Source organism: Salmo salar, chromosome 20, assembly GCF_965601325.2.
Source record: "Salmo salar chromosome 20, fSalSal1, whole genome shotgun sequence".
Taxonomy (NCBI): Eukaryota; Metazoa; Chordata; class Actinopteri; order Salmoniformes; family Salmonidae; genus Salmo; species Salmo salar.
Genome location: NC_138310.1, coordinates 9,351,278 through 9,375,482, shown reverse-complemented (window position 1 = coordinate 9,375,482; position 24,205 = coordinate 9,351,278). Strand labels below are relative to the sequence as shown.

The window sequence follows — 24,205 nt, the reverse complement described above, 5'->3', positions numbered from 1 at the left end:
GTCATGCTGGAATACCCATCCACGACTCATTTTCAATGCCCTGGCTAAGGGAAGGAGATTCTCACCCAAGATTTGACGCTACGTGGCCCCGTCCATCGTCCCTTTGATGCGGTGAAGTTGTCCTGTCCCCTTAGCAGAAAAACACCCCCAAAGCATAATGTTTCCACCTCCATGTTTGACGGTGGAGATGGTGTTCTTGAGGTCATAGGCAGCATTCCTCCTCCTCCAATCACGTTGAGTTGAGTTGATGCCAAAGAGCTCCATTTTGGTCTCATCTGACCACAACACTTTCACCCAGTTGTCCTCTGAATCATTCAGATGTTCATTGGCAAACTTCAGACGGGCATATATATGTGCTTTCTTGAGCAGGGGGACCTTGCGGGCGCTGCAGGATTTCAGTCCTTCACGGCGTAGTGTGTTACCAATTGTTTTCTTGGTGACTATGGTCCCAGCTGCCTTGAGATCATTGACAAGATCCTCCCGTGTAGTTCTGGGCTGATTCCTCACCGTTCTCATGATCATTGCAACTCCACGAGGTGAGATCTTGCGTGGAGCCCCAGGACGAGGGAGATTGACAGTTCTTTTGTGTTTATTCCATTTGCGAATAATCACACCAACTGTTGTCACCTTCTCACCAAGCTGCTTGGCGATGGTCTTGTAGCCCATTCCAGCCTTGTGTAGGTCTACAATCTTGTCCATGACATCCTTGGAGAGCTCTTTGGTCTTGGCCATGGTGGAGAGTTTGGAATCTGATTGATTGATTGCTTCTGTGGACAGGTGTCTTTTATACAGGTAACAAGCTGAGATTAGGAGCACTCCCTTTAAGAGTGTGCTCCTAATCTCAGCTCGTTACCTGTATAAAAGACACCTGGGAGCCAGAAATCTTTCTGATTGAGAGGAGGTTAAATACTTATTTCCCTCATTAAAATGCAAATCAATTTATAACATTTTTGACATGCGTTTTTCTGGATTTTTTTTGTTATTCTGTCTCTCATGTTCAAATAAACCTACCATTAAAATTATAGACTGATCATTTCTTTGTCGGTGGGCAAACGTACAAAATCAGCAGGGGATCAAATACTTTTTTCCCTCACTGTATCTGGGATTGAGCCATTTAGTTAAGTCTGTGAGAACCAAAATATCCAGGCTTGTGTCATGCATCCAGATATCAAGAAGGTCCATCTTTGAAATCAAACTTCATAAGTTGATATGAAACAGCCCAAGCACTTTACACGATTTGAAAACAGCAGGGTATCCATATTTGTGGCATTTGAAATAGTAGCACTGGACGAGCTTACCACAGTGGGCCTCCCAATTGGGTTAACAGTAGCAGAGCTAACAGTGGAATGAAACTTTATGGTCACAAGGTGGGAATATGGTTATCTGTGGCAGTACGATGATAGCACTGTGAAATAGTGGGAATGGGATGAGGTATCTGAGCAGTGGTTGGGCTGTTTTGGAGTCAATGTCTCAACACGGCCTTGAAATGCGAGGACAGGGTCCAGGCACCAACATGATTTGGATGGATGGTCTCCGTCTTCCCTGTAGAGCACTTTTGTTTCCAAAATGCGTCCAAGTTATCTACAAAAGTATGTTAGCCTACTGCAGTTCTGTTGGCATAACTTTTGTAGATAACAGGGCCTGGAGTGTGAGTCGCATGACATGAGTCTTGAGGCCAGACGGTGTTTGTCTATGTGACCTGACCTGCCTTGCCCTGGTTAGCGCCCCCCCTGCTCACAAACATAAACACAACTCACTATAACAACCGAGAGGAGAGGACAGGCTGCCTTAGACCGGGGGGAGGTAGGGAGGGAAAGAAAGAGAGAGGGGGGAGAGAGAGACATCTGTTTACCCCTACAGCGCAATAAAAGAGATTCAAATCTGAATAGGACAACATGCATGACATTACATTACAGATGTATTACTAGATTCAGTAAGAAATACACAAGGAAGCATATCCTTATTTAGTCATTATGCACCATCTTGAGCACCTTGCTTTTTCCCAAAACAAAGCACCCTTATCTCGTCAGTTTCACCCAAATCTCTTTTGCGCAGAAGAAATCTCCCTTCTGTCTCTATGGACAGGTAATACTAACCCCCATCTTTTCTCTGTGTTGTTGTCTTGTGTCCAGGGACAAGTGATCCGTATGTGAAGTTTAAGATCGGTGGGAAGGAGGTGTTCAGGAGCAAGACTATCAATAAGAACCTGAACCCAGTGTGGGACGAGAAAGTCAGCCTACTGGTGGACAGCCTCCGAGAACCCCTCTATGTCAAGGTAGGAGGACTCAGAGCTACTACATTGTTTTGGGATATTAACACATGGTTTCAAGCATTAGTACTATCTTTATCTACTTTGTCTAACCATTGCCTCTGTCTGAAACATGTAATTGTGAAGTTTGGGAAGGTGCGATGTGGTTATTAGAATACAGCGCTAATTTCAGTGGACTTATGCCATGTAATGTGAAAATGAAATAAATATAAATAAAATGAAGGCATATACAGTTGAAGTCGGAAGTTTACATACACCTTAGCAAAATACATTTAAACTCAGTTTTTCACAATTCATGACATCGCCACTTTACTTTAAGAATGTGAAATGTCAGAACAATAGTAGAGAGAATTATTTATTTCAGCTTTTATATCTTTCATCACATTCCCAGTGGGTCAGAAGTTTACATACACTCAATTAGTATTTGGTAGCATTGCCTTTAAACTGTTTAACTTGGGTAAAATATTTTGGGTAGACTTCCACAAGCTTCCCACAATAAGTTGGATGAATTTTGGCCCATTCCTCCTGACAGAGCTGGTGTAACTGAGTCAGGTTTGTAGGCCTCTTTGCTCGCACATGCGTTTTCAGTTCTGCCCACACATTTTCTATAGGATTGAGGTCAAGGCTTTGTGATGGCCACTCCAATACCTTGACTTTGTTGTCCTTAAGCCATTTTGCCACAACTTTTGAAGTATGCTTGGGGTCATTGTCCATTTGGAGGACCCATTTGCGACCAAGCTTTAACTTCCTGACTGATGTCTTGAGATGTTGCTTCAATATATCCACATAATTTTCCTCCCTCATGATGCCATCTATTTTGTGAAGTGCACCAGTCCCTCCTGCAGCAAAGCACCCCCACAACATGATGCTGCCACCCCTGTGCTTCACGGTTAGGATGGTGTTCTTCCTCCAAACATATAGATGGTCATTATGGCCAAACAGCTCTATTTTTGTTTCATCAGACCAGAGGACATTTCAACAAAAAGTACGATCTTTGTCCACATGCGCAGTTGCAAACCGTAGTCTGGCTTTTTTATGGCAGTTTTGGAGCAGTGGCTTCTTCCTTGCTGAGCGGCCTTTCAGGTTATTTCGATATAGGACTCGTTTTACTGTGGATATAGATACTTTTGTAACCGTTTCCTCCAGCATCTTCACAAGGTCCTTTGCTGTTGTTCTGGGATTGATTTGCACTTTTCGCACCAAAGTACGTTCATCTCTAGGAGACGGAACTCGTTTCCTTCCTGAGCGGTGTGACGGCTGTGTGGTCCTATGGTGTTTATACTTGCGTACTATTGTCTGTGCAGATGAACATGGTACCTTCAGGCATTTTGAAATTTCTCCTAAGGATGAACCAGACTTGTGGCGGTCTACAATTTTTTTCTGAGGTCTTGGCTGATTTCTTTTGATTTTCCCATGATGTCAAGCAAAGAGGCACTGAGTTTGAAGGTAGGCCTTGAAATACATCCACAGGTACACCTCCAATTGACTCAAATGATGTCAATTAGCCTATCAGAAGCTTCTAAAGCCATGACATGATTTTCTGTAATTTTCCAAGCTGTTTAAAGGCACAGTCAACTTAGTGTATGTAAACTTCTGACCCACTGGAATTGTGATACAGTGAATTATAAGTGAAATAATCTGTCTGTAAACAATTGTTGGAAAGATTACTTGTGTCAATTACAAAGTAATGTTACTTGTGTCAATTACAAAGTAATGTCCTAACCGACTTGCCAAAACTATAGTTTGTTAACAAGAAATTTGTGAAGTGGTTGAAAAACGAGTTTAATGACTCCAATATAAGTGTATGTTAACTTCCGACTTCAACTGTACAACAGTGCAGTACACCTGAGCAGAGTACAGTACTAGGGTTGCAAAAATCTAGCAACTTTCCAGAAAACCTGGTTGTAATATTCCTGGAATCAGGAGGGAATAAGCCCCAAATCCCAGGTCACCTGACAGCGTTTCTGGAAGACCTGGGAATATTGGGAAAGTAACCAGATTTTTGCAACCCTATAGAATACAGTATGTGGTCTCTCTGGTGACAGTGTGTTGTGTCCTGCAGGTGTTTGACTATGACTTTGGCCTTCAGGATGACTTCATGGGTTCTGCCTACCTCTACCTGGAGTCTCTGGAACACCAGAGGTCTGGACAGACAGGGGAAACACTCAACTTTACACCTCTCCTTCATCTCTCGCTATTTCTTTCTCTGTCTCTCTCTCTGTTGCACTTTCTCTCTTTTTTGATTGCACTCTCTCGCACTCTCTCTCTTTCGTGCTCACTCTCATGCTCTCACTCTTTCCTTCACCCATCCTCCTCTTCCTTGTCTTTCTTCTTGTCCTTCGCTTCATCCCTCTCCATATCATCCCTCTCTTTCTCCATCTCCCATTTCCTTCTGCTTCTCTTCCTTCCTTTTCTTCTCCCTCTCATTTTCCTCCTTCTTTTCCTGCAACATAATGAACTGTCTCACACAGAAGCATATTTTCTGTCTGTCTGTCTGTCTGTCTGTCTGTCTGTCTCTCTCTCTCTCTCTCTCTCTATTGTTCTCCAGCACATTCTGTCTCCGTGTCTCTCAGCCATGTCATGAGTTGTTTTTTTTCTTGTCACTCACCATTGTTGTCCTTGTTTGCTTATCTCTCTCTCTTCAGCCCACAAATCCACTATTTGTCCCCATTTTCCTTGACACTTGGTTCAATAGAACTTATTCAATGCACCACTGCCCTCTAGTGTACTTCCATGGAAATGCAAATTACTTGTATTTACATGACATACAGGTTTGCTAGGGAGTGTGTGTGTGCATGTGTGTGTGCATGTGCATGCGGGTCACCGTGTCCTCCCTCTGCCACTTCAGGAACCTGGATGTGACCCTTGACCTTGAGGACCCCCAGTACCCCGACCATGACCTGGGAACTCTAGACCTGGCAGTCACACTGTCGCCCAAAGAGGGAGACTTCAGGGAAGCTGTAAGTCCACAATTTTTTTATGTCTTTCTCTCACTCTCTCTCTCTCTCTCTCTCTCTCTCTCTCTCTCTCTCTCTCTCTCTCTCTCTCTCTCTCTCTCTCATCATCAAACTAATCATGTATATATCATATCTGAATGTGCCAGGATTTGGATGAAAAGGAAAAACGTCTGTTTCCACATCAGTATCTTAGACTGTCCTAAGGGCTCAATAAAGCCTGATTGGACATACTGCTCATTCCGGACCAGGCCCTAATCCCCGGGGCTCCAAAGAGGATGAGACGGCGCAAGAGAGGCAAACTAGCGGTCTCCTTGACAAGACTACGATGGCGAGTAAATAAACCGTCTCTACCCCCCTTCTATTGGTGAACGTATAATCACAAGAGAACAATCTGGACGAGTTCCGTTTAAGACTATCATATCAACGGGACCTGAAGAACTGTAATATCATATATTTCTCGGAGTCGTGGCTGAACAAGGACATGGGTAATAAACAGTACCAGTCAACAGTTTGGACACACGTACTCATTCAAGGGTTTCTCTTTATTTTTAGAATAATAGTGAAGACATCAAAACCATGAAATATATATCTGAGATTCTTCAAAGTAGCCAGCCGTTGCCTTGATGACAGCTTTGCACACTCTTGGCATTCTCTCAACCAGCTTCATGAGGAATGCTTTTCCAACAGTCTTGAAGGAGTTCCACATTTGCTGAGCACTTGTTGGCTGCTTTTTCTTCACTTTGCGGTCCAACTCATCCCAAACCATCTCAGTTGGGTTGAGGTCGGGTAATTGAAGAGGCCAGGTCATCTGATGCAGCACTACATCACTCTCCTTCGTGGTCAAATAGCCCTTACACAGCCTGGAGGAGTGTAGGATTATTGTCCTGTTGATAAACAAATGACTCTGGGTCTTCCTTTCCTGTGGCGGTCCTCATGAGAGCCAGTTTCATGATAGCGCTTGATGGTTTTTGCGACTGCACTTGAAGAAACATTCAGAGTTCTTGAAATTTTCCGCTTTGACTGACCTTCATGTCTTAAAGTAATGATGGAATGTTGTTTCTTTTTGCTTATTTGAGCTGTTCTTGCCATAATATGGACTTGGTCTTTCACCAAATAGGGCTATCTTCTGTATACCACCCCTACCTTGTCACAACACAACTGATTGGCATTAAGAAGGAAAGAAATTCCACAAATGACCTTTTAACATGGCACACCTGTTACTTGAAATACATTCCAGGTGACTACCTCATGAAGCTGGTTGAGAGAATGCCAAGAGTGTGCAAAGCTGTCATCAAGGCAAAGGGTGGCTGCTTTGAAGAATCTCAAATAGAACATATATTTTGAATTGTTTAACACTTTCTACATGATTCCATATGGGTTATTTCATAAGTATGATGTCTTCACTATTATTCTACAATTAATAAAATAATTAAAATAAAGAAAAACCCTGGAATGAGTAGGTGTGTCCAAACTTTTGACTGGTACTGTACATCTAGCTGTTTTTTCTATGCATCGTCAAGACCGAACGGCAGCTTCGGGAAGGTTAAAGGGGGAGGTGTGTGTCTCATTGTTAACCACAGCTAGTGCACGAATGTAAAGGAAGTCTCTAGGTTTTGCTTGCCTGAGTTAGAATACCTCATGATATGCTGCAGACCATACTATTTACCAAGAGAGTTTTCATCAATTTTTTTGGTAAATGTCTATTTACCTCCAAAAAAAACAATACTGGCACAAGACCACTCTCAACGACCTGTATAGGACCATAAGCAAACAAGACCATGCACATCCAGAGGTGGCGCTCCTATTTGCCTGTGAATTTAATACAGAGAAACTGAAATCTGTCTTGCCTCATTTTTACCAGCATGTTACCTGTGCAACTAGAGGCGTAAAACTCTAGATTACCTTTACTCCACACACAGAAACACATGCAAAGCTCTCCCTCCATTTGGCAAATCTCACCATAACTCTATCCTCCTGATTCCTGCTTACCAGTAAAAACTCAAACAGGAAGTACCAGTGACACGCTCAATACGGAAGAGGTCCAATGAAGCGGATGCTAAGCTACATGACTGTTTCGCTAGCACAGACTGGAATATTTTCCGGGATTCACCCAGTAACATTGAGGAGTTTACCACGTCAGTCTCCGGCTTCAGTAATAAGTGCTCCGATGTCATCGTCCCCACAGTGACCGTACGTACATATCCAAACACCATAGTGCCCTTCAAGCTCATCACTAAGCTCAGGATCTTGGGACTGAACACCTTCTGCAACTGGATCCTGAACTTCCTGAGGTGCCGCCCCAGGTGGTGAAGGTAGGCAGCAACATATCCGCCACACTGGACCATTAACATGGGGGCCCCACAGGGGTGAGTGCTTAGTCTCTTCCTTGTACTCTCTGTTCACCCACGACAGCGTGGCCGTTCACGACTCAAACACCATCATTCATTTTGCTGATGACACGACAGTGGTTAGCCTGATCACTGACGACGATGAGACAGTATATAGGGAGGAGGTCAGTGACCTGGCAGTGTGGTGCTAGGATAACAACCTCTTCCTCAACGTCAGCAAGACAAAGGATCTGATCGTGGACTACAGGAAATGTCTACATTGATCGGGCTGTAGTGGAGTGGGTCGACAGCTTCAAGTTCCTCGGTCCAGTATGAAGGAAGTTAGAGGTAGTTTCTCAAGCCAATGCTAACTAGCATTAGCGCAATGGCTGGAAGTCTATGGGTATCTGCTAGCGTGCTAGAACATACCATAGACTTCTAGCCATTGCGCTAACGCTAGTTAGCATTGGCTTGAGAAAGTACATAAAAATGGTAAAATCCCACAGTATCCCTTTCATTCTCACTTCATTTGGCTCAGAGGAAATGTCTCCCCAGCCAATGGCACGGCTCCGTAATACATCACCGAGCCAATGATAGATAGTCTCTATGAGCTGCTGAGCTGTATATAATCCATCTTTCAACTGGTGGAAATGAATTTGCAGTATAGTAGACCTACTGGAGAAAAAAGATTTGAGCACACACGCACAACAAACAATTTGCTTTTAGAAGAAAAAAAAAACTGTTCCATTTTCAAAGAGTGTTGGGTAATATTGCTCCTAATGATGTGCATCCTTCCCTCTGTGGACGTGCTCAATGTTTCAGAGTCGTATTTATTTCTGTTCAATTATTTGTTTGGTTAATTGGACCCCTGCATGTTTGATAAAGAACAAGAGGAGAGTCTTGGGGGAAATGTTTTATTCTGTTTGGTCTGATGTCTTAATTTTGCTCCTTATTTGGTTCGATAATTCACAGAATCCACATTTGACACAACAAAAAACTGTATTTGGGTTAAGCATCCTTTCGGATCCCTCAAACTGTGAAAAGGAGCACAAGGTCACAGCAACACTACACAGAATGGATGTTGTCCTCTATCGCCACCTACTGGGCAAAATGAAATCTTGAATTCAAGGCCATGACAAACTAGAATCAAAACTAGACAGATGATTCACATTCATATGTTCACATTTCATAAATACTGTACTACATGGTAATCAGAAACTGGAAAATAACCTTAACATAATGACTACTAATGTCTAAGAAACTAATGCCCAGATACACACACACACACACACACACAGATGCTTTCGCCATCACTGGTTAATCCTGGAGTGTGTTAGCTGGTCCCAAAACACTTCCTAACCATCCATTTGGCCCTAACAACCCTTCAATGTTTGCAAATCTGTAAGGTGGAAGCAACATGGTTGAAGGACCTCCTCTACACTGGTTACACCTACACATACCCTTGAGATCTGCAGGTATTGATGGGTTAGGGCCAAGGGTAGGGTTAGAGAGTCATGTGGGACTGTATTTGTGTGTTTTCTGCCAGTGTGTGTGTGCTAGCACACATATATACCTGTCCCCTGTGCTTGTGCAGCACAGTATATATGGGCCGTTGTGGGTGGCAGCGCTTCTTACTGTATGTGTTGCTTATTTTGGCTGCCTGTGACCGTCCTCCTCACCCTGCCTCCTCCTGGGCTGACCTCTGCCCTCTGATCCCCTGCAGCTCTAAGCTCTCCAGCGTCCTATAACTGCTTTGTCTCATTTACAGACCATGCTTTTGAGAAGGAGCTGGAAGCGATCCAATAAGGTAATACATGGCATGTTACCTCTAATACCAACTACCTACCTACTCTACCCACCCAAACCCCTCTGCTGTCCTGGGTTCAGGTGGAGACCCAGCCCCTCTCCCTGTCACCTTTATCAGTTCCCACTCCATCATGTTTTATTTCCCTCAAGCTGCATTATACAGACAGGTGAACTGAGAGCAGCGACGAGTAGCCGGTATACTGGATGTACAGTACATGCTGTGGAGGCTAGTGGGAGGAGCTATAGGAAGACAGGCTCATTGTAATGGCCAGAATGGAATAAATGGAACGGTATCAAACACATCAAACATATGGAAGCCACATGTTTGACTCTGTTCCATTAATTCCATTCCAGCCATTACAATGAGCCTGTCTTCCTATAGCTCCTCCCACTAGCCTCCACAGGACTTTGAGTTTGGTATTAGCCAGACTAGTGTATTGCAGCTGATGGGTGAGAAAAATAAAGTGACTCTTTCTTCCCTGTCATCTCTATACCTCTCACATTGTTAAGGGGCCTATGTGACTGAGGCAGCAGTTTAGTCTCTTTACAGAGGCTCACCAGGCTCAACTTCAGGGCCAAACTAAAGCCAAGAAATGTCTGGCCCTTAATGGTCTTAGTTTGAAGATTGTAGATAGTCCTGAGAAACAAAGTATACATGTTTCTTTAGTAAAAAGGAAAAGAGGAGGTTCAGAGAAGGAACTTGTGATGAGAGAGAGTGAGAGAGCACCTTTTGGATGGATGGATAGATAGTTTTAGAGGTGTGTCGGAGGTTTACTTGCTGTCAAGCTAGATCTCCCAGGTCTAAGACGAGACCCTTTTACCTCATGAGGACATCCACCCTGTGAATATCCTTTTGATTTCCCATCATGCCTAGCAGATTGACCCTTAACCTATGTTCCTCATCTTTGCTTTCTTTTATTTCCTTACTACAGAAGGAATGCTGGTCCAGGGGCTGCTTCTCCCTTACATTGGCCTATGCATGTGGCACGTGTCTGTATCTGTAGCTAATGGCTATTCATGTTCTGTATCCTGTTTGTCACCTTGATTCCCTCTGCACCATAGAACCCCTCAGGAGTTCAAAACCAGTAGGCTTATGTCTCTGTCTCATTTGAAACCAAACCCATGGATGGACCCTTGATGACAAACAACTTCCCACATTTGTCTATGTTTCTGAGAGCAGCATTCTTGATCTGAAGGCGTGTAGTCGAGTACAGTTGAGTACAGTTGAGTAAAAGTTTGATTGAGTTTATATTGAGAGACAGTAACATAGTTTGTCTCTGGTTGGCGTGGTGCGGACATTCTGCTGTAGTGCTTCCCCCAAACCAACCCTTTGAAGCTCCAAACTGGGCCATCCCGCCTGTGACTCGGGAATTATCTCCAGTGCTAACTAACTGCTGCACTTCCCCACCAAGCCCTACTTCTCCTGTGTGTCTGCCTCCCTCCTTCCCGCCACACTTATTTATACACTCTCTTCTCTTTAATCAAGACAGTATAGTGCTGGACTCAATACATGCAAACAATGCAAGAACCACTGGCATAATTATAACACTAAAATAGTTGAAATCAGCTTCCCTTCAAGTCCAGAAAAGCCAGCTCATGCCTCTATGTTATCGCATAAGTTGAAGAGTTCAATCACACAGGGCTTTCGTTTTAGCCTATATCAGCTCCTAAATTGATTGTTATTTTCAATAAGGGATTTCAACCCAACACTTACCCTCATATTTTATTTTCCCTGCTCTACTTTGGGCGTGGGGTGTTGAATCTGTTAATTCCTAATCCAAATCGGCCATGGGTTTTTACATAATGAGCGATATGTAGCAACAATACAATTACGCGGCCTCCCAATTAGGCTTTTCACCGGAAGAGGAGTTAGCTAGCATAGAGCGGCACCCTTCACCATTAGCATGACAACATAGTGTAGTAGGTTACCTGGACTTACTGTACAGTCGTGCGAGTATGGGTGGTTGTATCACAGAGCCCAGCTCTCATTGTTTCATGTCTGGAGAATGGAAATGAATAGGCCTCGTCTCCACATCAAAGCGCTACTGCTTGTGCGCCAGGGTTTGTTCACAGTTTAATGAAATTCACTCCAAACAAAAGATATGCTAATGAGGCCCCTCCAAATGAGGCAGGGAGACAGTGAGATAACTCATAGAGATGTGTTTGTTTGACAAATAAGTACCGACAGGCTTTATTTTTGTGTTTTTTTTCTCCCCGCACAAGCGAGCAATAGATGTGTGACTCCTGCCGAGGTTAAATTAGCCTGTAAGCGATTAGGAAACGGTTCGAAAATGGGTTTTAAACTGAGGGGGGAGGAGCAGCAATCAGAATTCATGCTGTCAGTGGTACAGCTCAATGGGTTTTATTAAATTCTACTGCTGTCACTCAAAGACTCATAGACCAGGGCCTGTGTTCATAAAGCTTCTCAGAGTAAGAGTGCTGATCTATAATTAGCCCCCACCCCTGTCCATAGTCTTATTCTTTATGATCTAAAAAGCTAAACTGATCCTAGATCAGCACTCCTACTGTGAGACACTTTATCAATACAGGTCCAGGTAAAAACACAGATGTCCATTGTTAGGTTGTGACTGTAAGCCTGTAGAGTGGACAGTAGAAGCATCAGGGGTGGGATCTGAACCCAGATCAGGTACAGTATCTATATTACAATGTACAGGAGTGATCCACAGCATAATGGGCAAGCTCTGAACCAGAAGTTGACTCCAATGTTTCTGTGTTGGACTGTGTGTTTATTCCTTTGCCTCCATCTCTTTGTATGGTCTTCATGTCTGTCATATGTATTGCTGTGTGTCTACAGATAGAATACTGTGATTGACTGTCTGTTTCTGTTTGCATGCTTTGTGTGTGTGTGTGTGTGTGTGTGTGTGTGTGTGTGTGTGTGTGTGTGTGTGTGTGTGTGTGTGTGTGTGTGTGTGTGTGGGTGGGTGGGTGTACGCAGCAGCTGCATTCAAGTATGCGGTTGTCAGATGTCCACAGGAAAGCTCAGCTGTGGAGAGGTATAGTGAGCATCAGTCTGATTGAGGCTCGCGACCTCCAGCCTATGGACGCCAACGGCTTCAGTGACCCCTACGTCAAATTCAGACTGGGCCATCAGAAATACAAGAGCAAGGTACCTACACCAGCCCTCACGTACTGGACCTTCCAACCCATTTCCTAGCCAATTGTTAGCTACTTTAGCATTACAATACATGACCAAACGTATGTGGACACCTACTCGTCGAACATCTCATTCCAAAATCATGGGCATTAATATGGAGTTGATCCCCCTTTGCTGCTATAACAGCCTCCACTCTTCTGGGAAGGTTTACCACTAGATGTTGGAACATTGCTGCGGGGACTTGCTTCCATTCAGCCACAAGAGCATTAGTGAGGTCGAGCACTGATGTTGGGCGATTAGGCCTGGCTCGCAGTGGGCGTTCCAATTCATCCCAAAGGTGTTTGATGGGGTTGAGGTCAGGGCTCCGTGCAGGCCAGTCAAGTTCTTCCACACTGATCTCGACAAACCATTTCTGTATGGACCTCGCTTTGTGCACGGGGGAATTGTCATGCTGAAACAGGAAAGGGCCTTTCCCAAATTGTTGCCACAAAGTTGGAAGCACAGAATCATCTAGAATGTCATTGTATGCTGTAGCGTTAAGATTTCCCTTCACTGGAACTAAGGGGCCTAGCCCGAACCATGAAAAACAGCCCCAGACCATTATTCCTCCTCTACCAAATGTTACAGTTGGCACTGTGCATTGGGGCAGGTAGCGTTCTCCTGGCATCTGCCAAACCCAGATTCGTCCGTCAGACTGCCAGATGATGAAGCGTGATTCATCACTCCAGGAAACCCATTTCATGAATTTCCTGACGAACAGTTATTGTGCTGACGTTGCTTCCAGAGGCAGTTTGGAACTCGGTAGTAAGTGTTGCAACCGAGGACAGAGGATTTTTACACGCTACGCAAACACAGTCCATCCTGGGAAATAAATATGCAAATAAGGCTTTACACCCTACAGTGTTAAAACAACACCCAAAAACAAGTTACTGTAATACCACGTGTTAATTCCCTGTGTTCATTTCACGTCAGAATTTGCAACACCCGTGGAGTTAGGGACCCAACACTCTTGGTTGTGTTAGTTTATTAACACTATTTGTGATGGTCACATATCATTTCTAAGAAAGTGTTACATTTAACACTGTGGGTGTATAAAATTCCGATTGCAAATTTGCTGCGCACATATCCCTCTTTTTGTGTGCTCCACTCGGCAGACGATACCCAAGACTTTGAACCCCCAGTGGAGAGAGCAGTTTGACTTCCATCTGTATGAGGAGCAGGGGGGCTTCATCGACATCACCGTCTGGGACAAAGACGCAGGCAAGAAGGACGACTTCATGGGCAGGTGGGCCTCTCCCATGCACACACACACTCACACACAAGCACACGCATTGACACACACTTTCTTTTGTTCATTTTTCAACAACGCCAATAGTCTCCCTCCTGTCTTTGTTAGAATGCTCTAAGGGTCTGCCGTGTGTGTGTGTGTGTGTGTGTGTGTGTGTGTGTGTGTGTGTGTGTGTGTGTGTGTGTGTGTGTGTGTGTGTATTTGATGTGAGATTCCCTCTTGGGCCGAGGGTGACACTGCTTTTGAGTTCACTAAACCGTTAGCCCGACTCACGTTCGCTACATGTGCGCGTGAATGTGTGTTTGACAAGTCCCCACTAAGACAGGAGGCTAATAGCTAGGAGAGGAGATTGGAGGAGCTCGTTTTGCATTTCTCCATACCTCTTCCTGGAGAGCTAGTGTCCACTGGTCCTTGCTTGTAATTGACTATTTCCCCCTCCTTAAATACCCATCTGTTTGAGTCATGTTCCAGGCCCACTGATGTCCACGTCACCCCTCTGTCCAGGACCTACTGACAGATTCATTAACACACGCACGCACACACATTGAGCACCGGTGTGCCTGCCTGCTTCCCATTGCACCACTGACTCACTGGAAAACTAAAAGAATCTCCCCTGTCTCAGCCTCTCTCTCAGCCTCTCTCTCAACCTCTCTCTCAACCTCTTTCTCTCTCAACCTCTTTCTCTCTCTCTCTCTCTCTCTCTCTCTCTCTCTCTCTCTCTCTCTCTCTCTCTCTCCCAGTCTCTTGGTGAATTGGACTGAACAAAGCAACCCTGTGCCATAACCATGCAACATATTTACAAATGACTGGCGGACTACAGTAAAAGCACAGTGATTATTGGGACCTGTCGACTGACTGAAGGAAATACGTTATTTTTTCACTCTTTTCTACCTCACTCTTTCTCTTCCCCACTTTCTCCTGCTTTCACCCACTTGTCTCACTCTTTCTCACTATCATCCCCCCCCCATTCCTCTCAGTGTTAGAGTCTATATACCTGTATATCTGTAATTAAAACGTGTGTGTGTTTCAGGTGTTCGATAGACCTGTCGCCGCTGAGTAAAGAGCACACTCATAAATTGGACGTACCACTGGAGGAGGGCGAGGGCATGCTGGTGCTGCTGGTCACACTCACGGGGGCTGCAGCAGTGTCCATCTCGGACCTGTCGGTCAATATTCTGGATGACCCACACGAGAGACACCAGATACTACAGAGATATGTGAGTTTGTGTGTGTGCATGTGTCAGTAGGTGACCTTAATGGTAGAGGCCTAAGTGACAAGACTCAGGCTCTAGGTCTCTCCTGCTCCCTCGTGTGAAGACATCAAGCAACAACACTTTGTCACAACTTGTTTTCATTGGATCACATTTCCAACCAGGGCGTCATTTTGATGCACCTATCCAGTGTATGTAACGATAAAAACACATTTCAATACAACTATTTATTTTATTATTTAATCTTTATTTAACTAGGCAAGTCAGTTAAGAACAAATTCTTATTTACAATGACGGCCTAGGAACAGTGGGGTAACTGCCTTGTTCAGGGGCAGAACAACATTTTTTTTTACCTTGTCAGCTCTGGGATTTGATCTAGAAACCTTTTGGTTACTGGCCCAACGCTCTAACCAGTAGGGTACCTGCCACCCCTGCCGCCACCAGTGTATGTAACAATAAAAACACATGTTGATGCACCTATCCAGTGTATGTGACAATAAAAACACATGTTGATGCACCTATTCCGTGTATGGAACAATAGAAACACATTTTGATACACCTATTCAGTGTATGTAACAATAAAACATATGTTGATACATCTATTCCGTGTATGGAACAATAGAAACACATTTTGATACACCTATTCAGTGTATGTAACAATAAAACATATGTTGATACATCTATTCAGTGTATGTAACAATAGAAACACATTTCGATACACCTATTCAGTGTATGGAACAATAAAAACACTTTTGTAGCTTTTTTTTGCACCCTGGCTTTGCAAAAAGATTTCAGTTTGACACTTGTAAAGATGAGTGCCTACCACTGGGATTGAACACGCAACCCTTGGAGCTGGGGCTCACGGCTGACGCCCACGGCTGACGCCCATCCGCCATCCCCATCCATAACACCCTAGCAAGCTGCAAGCCTACTTAATGGGAATGGCGCTCACCGTTGCCCCTAGTGGCTGCTTTTGAAGGCATCCCCCGACGTCCTGGCGACCTGAACGAATGTCAAATATGGCCTTGGATCTCGAGTGACCTGGCTGGGCTTTGACCTGGTAACTACCGCTGAAAGAGGGGAGGGGACCGTAGATGAGAGGATGGGGTACAGAGAAGAGAAAGAAAAGAGGGGGTTGAGAGGTTAAGAGAGAAGACGGACTCTGACAGGTTCTATTGAAACTGAAGCTGCCGTGAATCCCTCCCCTCTCTCCAATAGTGTGTGTTTTTACACCATAATGTGAGTGGGTGTGAATATTATTATTTCTGAATATTTAAAAGGATCTGTGGTGTCTGCTAGTGTGTCACTGTTTGTATGCCTGTGTGTGCGCGTCTATGTGTGTGCGCGCGTCTGTGTGTGTGTGCCTGTTAGCTGAAAAAGGCTTGGTGTCTCTCTGAGGAGACCTAGCACAATACACTCCACCTGTCCCTTTGTCTTAGCGCTGTTAACCCTTCACTTGCTGTCACTCTCAGCCATCGGCCCAACACAAAGGCACGCACGCACACGCTCTCGCGCGCACACACACACACACACACACACACACACAACCTGGGCACTGCAGCTCACGCATTGACAGCCCTGACAGGGGACACTCGTCACATATCAACAGTATGTTGTCTGATGACAGTTGCTTAACACGCTGATAATGCAGATTGAGGCCTGGAGGAGTCTCAGCATACGTCCCAGCGCTGTGCCGTGCTCCTTCATTAAGACAGGAAATGCTCATTCCTCTATCACGCTGTGTGTGTGTGTGTGTGTGTTTTGTTTCTCTGCAGTTGCACCATATTCGAGCAACCTACTTCATTTGTTTGTATGTGGGAATTTGATTCTGTGTGTGTGTGTGTGTGTGTGTGTGTGTGTGTGTGTGTGTGTGTGTGTGTGTGTGTGTGTGTGTGTGTGTGTGTGTGTGTGTGTTTGTGTGTAAACTGTGCTCTAATTTAAGTTTAGAGTCCTGCTGGGTTGTGTGTTTGATCTGGGTGAGCTCCAGTGGAGAGCGCTCCACAGGCCAACCATGGACGCGTGACCTACATACCACGCTAGCACCTCATTGGCTGGCCACGAGAGCACTCCCCACGCTGTAGTGGCGTCCCATGCTCAGAGGGGGGAGCTCTAGGACCGAGACAGGCGGCGGACGCGACTCTCTTCCTAAACACACTTAGAGCAAGGCGGGGAGGGGAATGTGTGTGTAAGTGGGTGTGGGTGTGTAATAGGGAGCGAGAGGTAAGGGGTGAGGGTTGCGCTGGAAGGGGTAGGCGTGCAAAATGAAAAGAAAAAGCTATTTCACCTTTCACAACTGCCACCCCCCTTTTTCTGTTCTGTAAAGGAGAGACATTTCCCCCCCATCTTCTCTCTCCTTCGTTTTCTCGCTCGCTCTTGGTCTCTCTGTGCAGGCTATGCTCTCTGTCTCCCACCAAAGACCCCGCTGGCCACACGACTAGCAGCAAGTGGAGGGATGGAGGGATGGAGGGATGCGGGGTGAGTCGGTGGGGGACAGTGTGGTTTGGTTTGAAGAGGACTGCCGCCATTAGCGTATTCCTTTTCTCCTGACTGATGCCCTTTCAATGAGAGAATTTAATAAAGATGTACCTTATCAAGGCAGACCGATAAAAGCAAGTGTCGCTACTAATGCTGTACAATACTCTCCAAAGCAGATTAGTCTGAATGTGTGTGTGTGTGCTCGCGTGCGTGCATGTGTGTGTGTGGGTCTTTGTGAGTCTCGGTGTGTATGTGCATTTGTTCATGAATATGTGTGTGCGTAAGGAGGTGTGTGTGAAGCATTGCTCAGGCAAATGTCTTCCCTGATATCATCAGTATGGAATCAGCTGTCTAGCAGACGGTCGTACAAAGCACCCACTAGTGCTAATCACTGCAACCTCCCTAACACACCAGCTAACCTGCACCCTCACCCCCCCATCAACTAACCAATAAACGACTTAGGGAAGGGGGTTGTCGGTGGGGGTTACAAGTGCCATGCATTGTCATCATCATAGCGCCTGGGCTTTGAAGCACATATGCTGGCTCCTTAAAAAGTATAGATGAGGTACAAACGCAATTAAATCCTTCCTCCATCCCCGGCTTCTCACCGCCGGCCCGGCCCGGCCCGACATCATTAACGCAGCACTGACATATCAGATGACTTTCAGCTTTCATCTGGCTGCTAGAGGAGAGGAGAGGAGAGGAGAGGAGAGGAGAGGAGAGGAGAGGAGAGGAGAGGAGAGGAGGGAGAGGAGAGGAGAGGAGAGGGGAGGGGAGGAGAGGCAGGGGGGGGAGGGGAGGAGAGGCAGGGGGGGGGGGGGAGGAGGTCGAGGAGAGGAGAGGAGAGGAGAGGAGAGGAGAGGAGCACAGGGCCGGGCTATTGAACCTCCCCACTCTCCGCCTCCACCGTCCACGTTAAGTCCCTGGTTTAATAGCATGTGGGAACAGGATGTAGACGTTAGCCCGTTAGCTCTCTGAGGTAAGCATGCATTGCAGGCGTTTCCCTCCCCTAATCTGCCGCCATTGAAGACAAGTGATAATGCACACCTGAGAGTGGGCTCTGAAGATGTTGGGCTTCTCAAAGACCCTTTTCCCATCCTATGTGTCTCTATTATACTCTGGGCCTAGGCTTTCATAACTGTTCGTCTGTTTGATGAACAGTGGAGGGACATGGGTGGGCTTGTAGATGCTAGGTGTGGTATTTCCCCCATGTAATAGTTTTGGCTCTTATTGTGTCTATTGTGCCTGGTACTGACGAATGGACTGACAGACTGCTGTCTCTCTAGCTGTGAGTTATTCTACCATGATGAGAAACGTGGAGGGTTTACTGTAGGACGTTGTGTATGCAGTGCATGTGTTGGTTGCATACACTATCAATATACATATACCCTATCAACATACAGATACACTATCAACATACAGATACACTATCAAGATACAGATACACTATCAAGATACAGATACACTATCAAGATACAGATACACTATCAAGATACAAAAACACTATGAAGAAACATGTTGTCTCCCGAGTGGCGCAGCTGTCTAAGGCACTGCATCTCAGTGCTAGAGGCGTCACTACAGATCCTGGTTCGATCCTGGGCTGTATCTGATACAGATACAATATTAAAAAACAGATACACTATCAATATACAGATACACTATCAAGATACAGATACACTATCAAGATACAGATATACTATCACCCTTCATATACACTATCAATATACATATACACTAGCAATTCAGATACACTTTCAAGATACAGATACACTATCAACATACAGATACACTATCAATATACATATACCTTATCAAGATACAGGTACACTATCAATACACATATACAATATCAACATTGTGGTACACTATCAACATGCAGATGCACTACCAACATTAAAAGTACACTATCAATATACAGACAAGCTATCTATGTACATATACACTAGCAATTCAGATACACTATCAAGACAAAGATACACAATCAAGATACAGATACCTTGTCACCATACAGATACCCTATCAATACATTTACATTACATTTTAGTCATTTAGCAGACGTTCTTATCCAGAGAGACTTACAGTAGTGAATGCATACATTTCATTTCATGCCTTTTTTTTTTTATTATAATTTTTTTTTTTTTTATTGGCCCCCCGTGGGAATCGAACCCACAAACCTGGCATTGCACACACCATGCTGGCGTTGCAAACACCATGCTCTACCAACTGAGCCACATACACAGCTACGCTATCAAGATACAGATATGCTTTTAAGATACAGATACACTATCAACATACAGATACACTATCAAGATACAGATACACTATCAAGATACAGATACACTATCAAGATACAAAAACACTATCAAAATACAGATACACCATCAATGTACATATACACTAGCAATTCAGATACACTATCAAGATACATATACACTATCAAGATACATATACCCTATCAACATACAGATATACTATCAATATGCATATACACTATCAACATACAGATACACTATCAAGATACAGATACACTATCAATTTACAGATACACTATCAAGATAAATATACACTAGCAATTCATATACACGATCAAGATACAGGTACACTATCAAGATACATATACACTATCAAGACTGTCACGTGTGCTCCCTCTCCGGCCTCTAGGTCACCAGCCTGCTCATTAGGGCGCACACCTGTCACCAGCGTAAGGCGCATAATGACATTCACCTGGACTCCATCACTTCCTTGATTACCTGTCCTATATATGTCACTCCCTTTGGTTTCTTCCCCAATCGTCATTATTCCTGTTCCTGTTTCATGTCGTTGCGCTGTTTGTGTCACGTGTTTGTTTCATTTATTTATTAAATGTATTCACTCCCTGAACTTACTACCCGACTCTCAGCGTACATCGTTACAGAATGACGACTCACCAAAGGGAAGCATCAGGGAGTGTTTGTTTTTGTTTGTTTTTGTGTTGAGGGTGATGTCGGGTCCGGGTGTTGGAGCCGAAGCTACCTGGGAGGCCTCAGCGGGTTTGTAGGCTCCCATGCCTCACCGGGTTCGTTTGGCTCCCATGCCGAAGCTGGGTGAACAAGTTCCCATGCCACATCCGAGGCAACCAGGGAGGTCTCAGCCGGCTCATCAGTTTCACTCCTCAGCCGGTTCGTCAGGTTTCTGCACCTCAGCGGAGGCGACCGGTCTGCTCCAGATTCCCGGGATCGTCCCTGTGGTTGGCGTCCGGCTGGGGCCGAACGCGCCGGGAAGGGGGTACAGTCACGTATGCTCTTTCTCTGGCGCTCTAGGTTGTCATGCTCCCGCACCTCAGCCGGATCGACAGGTTTCCAAGCTTTAGCAGAGGTGACCGTTCTGCTCCTGATCCCCGGGATCGTCATCTTGGTCGGCGTCCTGTGGCTGGAGCCGCGCGTCGGGGAGTGGGTACTGTCACGTGTGCTCCCTCTCCCTCTATGTATCTTGATAGTGTATCTACAGTATATCTTGATAATGTACAGTTGAAGTCGAAAGTTTACATACACTTAGGTTGGAGTCATTAAAACTCGTTTTTCAACCACTCCAAAAATGTCTTGTTAACAAACTATAGTTTTGGCAAGTCAGTTAGGACATCTACTTTGTGCATGACACGTAAGTTTTCCAACAATTATTTAAAGACAGATTATTTCAGTTATAATTCACTGTATCACAATTCCAGTGGGTCAGAAGTTTACATGCACTAAGTTGACTGTGCCTTGAAACAGCTTGGAAAATTCCAGATAATTATGTAATGGCTTTAGAAGCTTCTGATAGGCTAATTGACATCATTTGAGTCAATTGGAGGTGTACCTGTGGATGTATTTCAAGGCCTACCTTCAAACTCAGTCCCTCTTTGCTTGACATCATGGGAAAATCAAAAGAAATTAGCCAAGACCTCAGAAAAAAGAATGTAGACCTCCACAAGTCTGGTTCATCCTTGGGAGCAATTTCCAAACGCCTGAAGGTACCACGTTCATCTGTACAAACAATAGTACGCAAGTATAAACACCATGGGACCACGCAGCCGTCATACCTCTTAGGAAGGAGATGTGTTCTGTCTCCTAGAGATGAACGTACTTTGATGCGAGACATGCAATAAATCCCAGAACAACAGGAAAGAACCTTGTGAAGATGCTGAAGGAAACAGGTACAAAAGTATCTATAGCCACAGTAAAACTAATCCTATATCAACATAACCTAAAAGACTGCTCAGCAAGGAAGAAGCCACTGCTCCAAAACCGCCATAAAAAAGTCAGACTACGGTTTGCGACTGCACATTGGGACAAAGATCGTACTTTTTGGAGAAATGTCCTCTGGTCTAATGAAACAAAAATAGAACCGTTTGGCCATAATGACCATCGTTATGTTTGGAGGAAAAAGGGGGAGGCTTGCTTGTGAAGAACACCATCCCAACCGTGAAGCACGGGGGTGGCAGCATCATGTTGTGGGGTTGCTTTGGGAATGGTGCACTTCACAAAATCGATGGCATCATGAGGGTGGAAAATGATGTGGATATATTGAAGCAACATCTCAAGACATCAGTCAGGAAGTTAAAACTTGGTCGCAAATGGGTCCTCCAAATGGACAATGACCCCAAGCATACTTCCAAAGTTGTGGCAAAATGGCTTAAGGACAACAAAGTCAAGGTATTGGAGTGGCCATCACAAAGCCCTGACCTCAATCCTATTGAATATTTGTGGGCAGAACTGAAATACTGTGTGCGAGCAAGGAGGCCAACAAACCTGACTCAGTTACACCAGCTCTGTCAGCAGGAATGGGCCAAAATTCACCCAACTTATTTTGGGAAGCTTGTGAAAGGCTACCTGAAACGTTTGACCCAAGTTAAACAGTTTAAAGGCAATGCTAGCAAATACTACTTGAGTGTATGTAAACTTCTGACACACTGGGAATGTGATGGAAGAAATAAAAGCTGAAATAAATCTTTCTCTCTACTATTAATCTGGCATTCACATTCTTCAAATAAAGGGATCCTAACTGACCAAAGACAGGGATTTTTTACAAGGATTAAATGTTAGGAATTGTGAAAAACTGAGTTTAAATGTACTTGGCTAAAGTGTATGTCAACTTCCGACTTCAACTGCATATGTATCTTGATAGTGTATCTATATCTTGATTGTGTATATGTATCTTCATAGTGTATCTGTATCTTGATCGTGTATCTGTATCTTCATCTGTATGTTGGTTCCCGAGTAGCAAAGTGGTCTAAGGCACTGCATCTCAGTGCTAGAGGTGTCACTACAGACCCTGGTTCGTTCCTGGGCTGTATCACAAGCGGCCGTGATCGGGAGTCCCATAGGGCGGCGCACAATTGGCCTAGCGTCGTCCGGGTTAGGGGAGGGTTTGGCCGGGGTAGGCCGTCATTGTAAAATAAGATTATGCTCTTAACTAACTTACCTAATTACAAAAATCTGTATGTTGATTGTGTATCTGTAACTTGATAGTGTATCTGCATCTTGATAGTATGTCTGTATGTTGATAATATCTGTATGTTGATAGTGTATCTGTATGTTGATAGTGTATCTGTATCTTGGTAGTGTATTTATACCTTTTATGGTGTATCTGTATGGTGATAGTGTATATGTATGGTGATAGTGTATATGTCTCTTGATAGTGTATCTGTATCTTGGTAGTGTATTTATACCTTTATAGTGTATCTGTATGGTGATAGTGTATATGTATGGTGATAGTGTATATGTATGGTGATAGTGTATATGTATCTTGATAGTGTATCTGTATCTTGGTAGTGTATTTATACCTTTATAGTGTATCTGTATGGTGATAGTTTATCTGTATCTTGGTAATGTATCTGTGCAAAAATTGCATTCTGTGTATGTCTTTTCTTTAGCCTTAATTGTTGTTAGTGTATATGAATGGTGATGGTGTATATGTATCTTAATAGTGTATCTGCATGGTGATAGTGTATCTGTATGGTGATAGTGTATACAGTGAGGGAAAAAAGTATTTGATCCCCTGCTGATTTTGTACGTTTGCCCACTGACAAAGAAAAGATCAGTCTATAATTTTAGTGGTAGGTTTATTTGAACAGTGAGAGACAGAATAACAACAAACAAATCCAGAAAAACGCATGTCAAAAATGTTATAAAATGATTTGCATTTTAATGAGGGAAATAAATATTTGACCCCTCTGCAAAACATGACTTAGTACTTGGTGGCAAAACCCTTGTTGGCAATCACAGAGGTCAGACTTTTCTTGTAGTTGGCCACCAGGCTTGCCCACATCTCAGGAGGGATTTTGTCCCACTCCTCTTTGCAGATCTTCTCCAAGTCATTAAGGTTTCGAGGCTGACGTTTGGCAACTCGAACCTTCAGCTCCCTCCACAGATTTTCTATGGGATGGCTAGGCCACTCCAGGACCTTAATGTGCTTCTTCTTGAGCCACTCCTTTGTTGCCTTGGCCGTGTGTTTTGGGTCATTGTCATGCTGGAATACCCATCCACGACCCATTTTCAATGCCCTGGCTGAGGTAAGGAGGTTCTCACCCAAGATTTGACGGTACGTGGCCCCGTCCATCGTCCCTTTGATGCGGTGAAGTTGTCCTGTCCCCTTAGCAGAAAAACACCCCCAAAGCATGATGTTTCCACCTCCATGTTTGACGGTGGGGATGGTGTTCTTGGGGTCATAGGCAGCATTCCTTCTTCTCCAAACACGGCGAGTTGAGTTGATGCCAAAGAGCTCCATTTTGGTCTCATCT

At 44.5% G+C, this 24,205-nt stretch overlaps 1 protein-coding gene across 4 annotated transcripts in view; it reads left to right on the top strand.

Annotated features, from left to right (window-relative positions):
- Positions 1-24,205, top strand: part of LOC106580145 (multiple C2 and transmembrane domain-containing protein 1-like) — a 225,241-nt gene that overhangs the window by 126,304 nt on the left and 74,732 nt on the right. For 2 of the 4 annotated variants that reach the window (XM_014160872.3, XM_014160868.3), the window contains exons 3-9: positions 2,133-2,275; positions 4,332-4,411; positions 5,118-5,229; positions 9,322-9,360; positions 12,316-12,486; positions 13,629-13,759; positions 14,793-14,979. In XM_014160872.3, coding sequence (XP_014016347.2) covers positions 2,133-2,275; positions 4,332-4,411; positions 5,118-5,229; positions 9,322-9,360; positions 12,316-12,486; positions 13,629-13,759; positions 14,793-14,979 — 863 coding nt within the window. The remainder of the gene's footprint in view (positions 1-2,132; positions 2,276-4,331; positions 4,412-5,117; positions 5,230-9,321; positions 9,361-12,315; positions 12,487-13,628; positions 13,760-14,792; positions 14,980-24,205) is intronic. The other 2 variants (XM_045704317.2, XM_014160870.3) reach the window with 1 other exon arrangement.